The sequence below is a fragment of the Leuciscus leuciscus genome, assembly GCF_965113295.1.
Source record: "Leuciscus leuciscus genome assembly, chromosome: 22".
Taxonomy (NCBI): domain Eukaryota; kingdom Metazoa; phylum Chordata; class Actinopteri; order Cypriniformes; family Leuciscidae; genus Leuciscus; species Leuciscus leuciscus.
This window is the reverse complement of record NC_138746.1, coordinates 31,521,767-31,528,973: the sequence shown is the minus strand read 5'-3', so window position 1 is coordinate 31,528,973 and position 7,207 is coordinate 31,521,767. Positions and strand designations below refer to the sequence as shown.

Genomic DNA, 7,207 nt, shown 5'->3' with positions numbered 1-7,207 from the left:
CGCTCGCAGGCGAGTGCAGAATGAATGGAGGTCTATGGCGAAAAACCCTCAAAATCCACTTTTCTCAGGATATAATTTTTTGTCTAGTAATTTGAATGTTGTATTCGAAAGGAGATGCAAAGAAATTACACTTTGCGGGGTGTTAGATTTTTTAGAGTCACTTATTTGGTTTAAAAAGTCTTTTAAAATGTCAATGACGTCAGAATGCTGACGTCATTAGCAGAATGCTAGCGTGTTATGGGCAACAACAACTCAAACTGTAAGAAATCGAAAAGAAATAAGTACTCGTTCATTCAACTTTCGACCTATAACCCATGTTGAACTTGCAAAACCTACAATAAAATCTGAGATTTCTCAACGGCAATCGGGTGAAAGAGACACATTTAGCCGTCTAGCCCCATAGACTCCCATTCAGTCTGCACTCGCCCGCGATCACCTCCAGTGGAATTCTAATGGAACTGCAACCAAGATCGATACAATGGGGCTAATAGGAAGTGCCAAGGCTCTCCGTAGACGGGCTCTGGGTCCGTGTACTTTTTGATCATTTCATTTCCTGTTTGGAATGGAATAATGAGAAATGAAAACCAGCTCGTTTATTCGTTTTTTAGTTTAGTTTAAAAAACGAAAAATTCGATTTTGGCTCGATTTTTCATTTTTCGTTTGTGATTTACAAATCGGTTTATGGGTTCGATGTTTCATTTGCACACGTGGGCGGCGCTGAAACGCCCCTTTCATCTGATTGGTCAAACCGCTCCGCCTTCAGTAAGCTACGAGCTTTTCTTTCTGTCAGGCAGAATAAGAGTCACTACGAGTGCGGCACTGACAAATGCACTTTAATAAAATAATGTCTGAAACCACCACTCACTCACTGTTAACTACGCACAATATTTGAAGCAGAAATATGTTGCTGGTCACGTAATTCGTGCTGCTGCGACTTGCAAGCGACCCCAATAATGTGAGCCACAGTATTAGCCTATGACAGATTATTTTAGCATGATTTCCCATTGATTAATACAGTGCAAATAGTTCCGTCTCTTTGGATAAAAGGGTAGCGAATCAAAGTTATTTTTTTATATTTTTTTCTTGTGTGATTGGACCGTTCTCGACTTTCAAGGTAAAACCAGCCGCAATATCTCTGAATTTAAAATCGGTTTTATCTTTACAAAATCCTTTTCAGGGTGTTAAAACGAAGAAAAAATAAGGATGCGATGTAAGTCATGCCTTTTATTGTTTTAGCTGTTTGCTGTTTCAAAGTCCTGTCACGTAAGCGTTGTGGGCAATGACACAGAAGGTAAATGAAACAATGCAGTTTAACTTGAGGCGATCGTCGGTGTTCAAGCACAATGGCTTGTGTTGATGATATATAGTTATACAATGGACATGTCTCTTTTAAAATAAAATATGAGTTTTTAAGTGTCTCTTTATGGAAGTATTAATATATGTACTATATAAAAGTAGACAGTTAATATAGTCCCTCTTCTTCAGTTGGACATACATTCTGTCATGTCTGCAACTTGATAAATATGTTGTCAATATCATTCAAATAAAAAAATAAAAATTCATGGTCTGTAAGTTTTTGCAAACTCATTATTGGGCTTTATTCAACTTTATGAAACTATAATGAATGTATAGTATGCTATTTTGACTACAAGTTATTGAACAATTTTCATAGTCTTTTAATTTGCTGTTCTGTGGCTCCCTCTGGTGGACGACATTAGTATTCGTCTCTGAATCGCATTGACATAAATGTCTAAATACTTTTTTGAACATTAAAAAAAAATTATATATTTTTTTATTACTGATATAATAATAATATACACACATCAAACTCAAATTCACTGATTCGTGGTACCTTATTTCATGCTTTAACATATCACATTTTTAGCTAAGCCGTTAAGATACATTATTATTATAACATTCAGTCCTGATTCAGTTTTTTTCCAGATTCGTTGTGCGGTCACGCGCTCTGCTCACGCGCGCGACTTCAGGTATTTCGAATAATTTGTGTTGATTTGAATTCGTTATTGCGACGTGTTATGAATTCTGTCTGCAAATATCTACAAATCGCTAGATCACTTTCTGCTGGTTGAGACTGAATATTTGCTGTGCTGATCTTGCGATTTTGAACTGTTTGGAGGATTTCAGAGAGGATACTTTTATTATAGAAGGACATCGGAGGATATAATCATCTACATAGTTTTATTTATAGTTTTTTATAGTTATTTCTGAGGACACTTCTATTTGATTGTTCTTTTCTGATTTTAGAGGGAGTTTGGAGGTTTTTTTTGTTGTTGTTGTTGTTTTATTGGGAGGGGTATTTCTGAGGAGAATTGTATTTTATTGTATTTGTATTGTTTTTTTTTTACAGTTTGAAGGATGATGCCAGGCCCGAGCCGGGAGATTATTCCTGGACATTTAACCCCTCTGTCTTGTGAGTTTGTTTCTGTGTCCACAGGTCCGGCTCAGAGGAAGAGAGAGGTGCAGAGGCCAGAATCAGATGATGAACGTCCGTCCACTTCATCCAAACGCTTTCGCAGAGGTCAGAATAGGCTTTTATTCAAGTTAATAAATTATTTGTCATTGGATATAGAAAGTTGCATTTTTTTTGGGTGTGACCACTGACACTGACATTGATTATTAATATTATTAGAAATGTTCCAAGAGTGGATGTTTCCTCCACTGCCAGGTCAAGTTCCGGTCGAGCCAATGAAGACTTCAAACGTCCCGACTTCTCAAGGTGCAATGAAGGATGTGAACAAGAGCTCCACAGGTGAGACTGAAATAAGGCAGAATGATGACTGCTTAAAATAGAAAGTTGCATTTTTTTTGGTGTGACCACTGACATTGATTATTAATATTATCAAAAATGTCTGGAATATTGCAGCCTCAGACAGATCCAGTGGAGCTGCTTCCACAGATTCTCCACCGGGCATCATGTCCACACCATCTTTGTCCAGCTCTGTGGGGGATGTGGTGTGGCGGTTTTGTGGGTTGTCGTCGAGGTTTAGCAGCACAGGCACGTACATCATCAAGAAGAGGAGCAGTAACAACAGATCTGAGAGCCAACATGAACAGGGCAGTGACGGAAACAGAAGTTTGTCCAGATCCGACAGCTTCCAATTGTGGACGTGTCCTCCACTGCCTGGTCAAGTTCCCGTCGAGACTTCAGACGTCCCGACTGCTCCGGGTGCCATGGAGGATGTGATCAAGAGCTCGACAGGTGAGACTGAAATAAGGCAGAATGGTGACTGCTTAAAATGTTTGACAAGTTAAGGTCTGGTCACATGTACTGTTTCTTAGCCAATTTTTTCTGAAATATTTTAGTTGGACAAAATGTTCTTAGAATATATTTTTGTTAAGCCAATTAGCCATGAACTCACTTGCGCTGTCAGACACACACCCGAAAACACACGCATGATCCTGAATAGAGTTCTGTGTTAAAACAGTCAAATGGAAGTTATATCATTGTTAAATGTGAGGTCAGAGATGTTTCTAATTTTTGTTTATGCCTAAATATTTCTCCTTTTTTTTTTCCAGAAAAACCTACAAAACATAAGAAGATGGAAAGAATTTGTTCATTCTTCAGGAACTTGTGGACGAGTCTGTCCTGCTGCTGTTCTGACAGTAAAGCAGTGGATGTTGTGGAGCCTTTCGTTCTTCCACTAGATCTGGACTCAGAGCCTTTCGTTCCTCCACTAGATCTGGACTCTCTAGATCTGGACTCAGAGCCTTTCGTTCCTCCACTAGATCTGGACTCAGAGCCAGATTCTGATCCAGATCGCTCCGGCGTCGAGCCAAATCATGGTAAATCTGCAGCCATTGTTGTTTTAAACAGTATTATCGTCTTGTTTTCCACTAAAGATATCTTGAGGCTTGTTTTCAGAGAATATTAATATATTTTTATGTTTGTTTTTCAGACTCCTTTGGGTCTCTCTATAACGCGGGAGAGATGATTGGATCCGGGGGATTCGGAAGAGTGTTCGAGGGAACACGCAAATTTGATGGCAAAAGGGTAAAGCAGTCTTGTTGAATTGTATAAACATTTTGCTCTTGCATGCATCAAAACATATCTAATACACATGGTTAAATACTAGATGCTCAAATCGTAAATGTTATGTGCAAGGTCAGGCGCTGTTATTGAATAGTGTGTTTCTTTTTTCATTTTTGTAGGTTGCCATCAAGCGGATGCGCAAGACTTCCAAAGATTTTTATCTTGCTATTGTAAGTTGGCCAAAAGCTGAATTTGTATTTAGTTGTTTAAGTGCTGATTACTGTAGTCAATACACCTGTAGGAAGCATTAGGTGTAAATGTAATAGACAAACAAGCCTGGAAAGGCTCTGTTGATCGTATCTACAAAGATCAAAGAAAAGTACCTTTAAAAATGACGTTTTCTTCAGATTTTTACCCAGCTAATCTTCTGTCTTCTTTTCTTTTCTCTAGCCTGGGCATCCCGAACCTCTCATTACAGAAGTGGCTCTGCTGCTAATGATGAGGCAAGAACCCATAAGCCCCTACGCCATACAACTACACGATTGGTTTGAGCACCCTCGAAAATTCACCCTGGTGATGGAGTATCCCGAACCCTGCGAGAGCGTGCTGGACTTCATCATTCGTAATCCTCAACTGGACGAAACAACCGCACGGGTCATCATGCGACAGGCTGTTCTGGCAGTGCAACACTGCATTGATCATGACGTTTTTCACAACGATGTTCATGCACACAATTTCCTGTTGAAGAAAGACACGTTAGAGCTCAAGCTGATAGACTTTGGCTGTGGTCAGCTGCTTAGTAGTGATGGCTACGACAGCTACATTTACATCGGTGAGCATTTTGGGAGTGTGTGGAAACCTGGATGTAATGACTTGCTGATTATTTGACACTTTGAAAAAATTGCTCAACAATGCTCAAATGTCTTTCTTACAGGAGTCCTGGATTACTGCCCTCCTGAAGTCTTCACAGAACCTCGATTTCACGCCGTCCCAGCAAATGTGTGGGCTCTAGGAGTGTTGCTGTACGAGATAGTGAACGCATGTCCTCCTTTTCACAATCCAGCGGAAATCAAAGAAGCCAAAGTTACATTTCAGAACACCAGCTTATCCAACGGTGAGTGAATGATATTGATAACATTAATAAACACACACATAAAGCAAAAGGCTCAGTACAGACACAGTTAAAGTTGAAGTGTGTACAATTTTTGATATATAGTTAAATACTATAAGAAATGTAGCTTTAGTCACAGAAGTGAAAGCCAAAATTCACTGCATTTCTACTTTCGGAGATTAAACAGGTCATGAACTCGTCAAAGTGAACAGATCATTGTGATGCTACACGCTATAAAGCATGCTTTAATACCATACAGCATCATCATGCATCCGTTCAGATAGACAAATGTTCATAAAGACAAATGCAACACAGTTAAAAGTATTCCTAATATGTTGGACCTGAAACATGCCTTCACAAGAACCAGTAAGAGCTGCGTTTGTGATGTTTGAGTTGGGGATGACGTGATGACGTAGGTTTTTTAAAATAAGCTTTATTTTGTAATTTCGCAATGTGCCACTAGTGCAGAAGAAAATACATACTTCACCTTTAAAGTAAAGATAAAGAACACTTTACCTTATATTAATCATGTTTCAGATGCTGTTTTCATAGATGCCAACATTAGTGTCACATGGTCATGACTAACCAGCTCTCTCTCTCCTTGATAAAATGTGTACAGAATGCAGTGATCTGATTAGCCAGTGCCTAACCCTGGATCCAACTAAACGCCCGACGTTAGAGCAGATCTTACAACATGAGTGGATTAGAAATGATCTACTGTAGGATGGAGAACTTCAGGAGATTCACTCGATCAGTGATCGAGAGAAAAGAGCACCAGCTCCAGACCTGGTTTCCTGGGATTGAAGGTAAGAACTCTGCTCCACCCGACCGCAGACGTAGATTTAAAATCCACTTTTTACGGCGTTGTTCTGTGAGCTTTTTACATTTCTCACCTTTATGAATGACAATATTTGGTACTCTATAAAACCCCTTTCCCTTTTCTCGGTTAGAACGATTGGAGCAGCCGTAAACTACACAAAACATGGCCATTTTTTCAGACGGAAAATCTTCAGCTATTTCACTTCCTGCCCTCCATCTGAATTTCGCGAAGCAGCAACGTGACGTCACGTGAAACCAACCTATTCTGGATTATTTGTAGTGAGGTTTTCAAATTTTGTTCATTGTAATGTTCGTTTTATAGTCAAGTCACCTTCATTTATATATATATTAGTATATTATTTTCACCAATTGTGTCACTTAATGATTTATTTATTTTTTTATTCAGTAGTTTCTGACTCTAAACACGCTGAAGAAGAGAAGGCTGAGTTCAGAAGGAAGCTCCAGACCTGGTTTCCTGGCATTGAAGGTAAGAACATCAGCCAGCGCCACAACAACAAAAGATACTGTTTTCTTTTAGATTATTAATATATTATTTCCACCAATTGTATCTTAATTATTATGTTTCATTTCACCAGTATCTGAATCCAAACCAAGTGAAGAAGAGATGGCTGACTTTAAGAGAAAACACAAGACTTGGTTTCCTGACCTCCGAGATAAAAACTTCAGCCAGGGCCGCACCATAGACACTAAGTTTCCTTTCGTGGTCACACCGAGTTACGTCCTGACGACCAATGGGGTTTCGCTTAGAAACGAGCCACGTTTTATAATACTCGAAGCTGAGAGGCTTTCTAAGCGAAACCCCATTGGTCGTCACAACGTAACGTCTCCGTTCCCTACTCAGGGAACGAGGGTTACATACATAACCGAGACGATTTCTCTTAAACATTTAGGATACTCGTTCATTTGTTTTTTTCCCCAGAAATAAATTCTCGAACGTAAAAATTAGTTCTCTCTTAATATTGATTGTTTCCATCAACTGTGTCTTAATGATTTTTTATTCCTCCAGTATCTGACTCTAAACCAAGTGAAGAAGAGAAAGCTGAATTCAAGAGAAAACGCAGGACTTGGTTTCCTGACCTCAGCCAGGGCCACAACCACCATAGACATTGAGAGGGACGCACATTTTCCCCCAGATATTCAGGGTAATTGTCGAAAATGATCTCTTATTATGATCAATTATTTTCACTTTTATTAAAAACAAACAAACACGGTCTTCAACTAAGCTACTTTGTTTGTTATCCTCAATTTAGAATACTTTGTATATT

General features: G+C 39.1%; 1 protein-coding gene across 1 annotated transcript; it reads left to right on the top strand.

Annotated features, from left to right (window-relative positions):
* Positions 1-1,203: 1,203 nt before the first annotated feature.
* Positions 1,204-6,867, top strand: LOC309486874 (uncharacterized protein; the record flags this gene model as incomplete). Its single annotated transcript, XM_082154341.1, has 11 exons — positions 1,204-1,210; positions 2,456-2,539; positions 2,651-2,770; positions 2,885-3,220; positions 3,538-3,804; positions 3,918-4,012; positions 4,171-4,221; positions 4,442-4,823; positions 4,926-5,105; positions 6,331-6,408; positions 6,518-6,867. The coding sequence occupies 11 exons, from the start codon at positions 1,204-1,206 to the stop codon at positions 6,865-6,867; spliced, it is 1,950 nt and encodes a 649-aa protein (XP_082010467.1).
* Between the last annotated feature and the right edge of the window lie 340 nt (positions 6,868-7,207).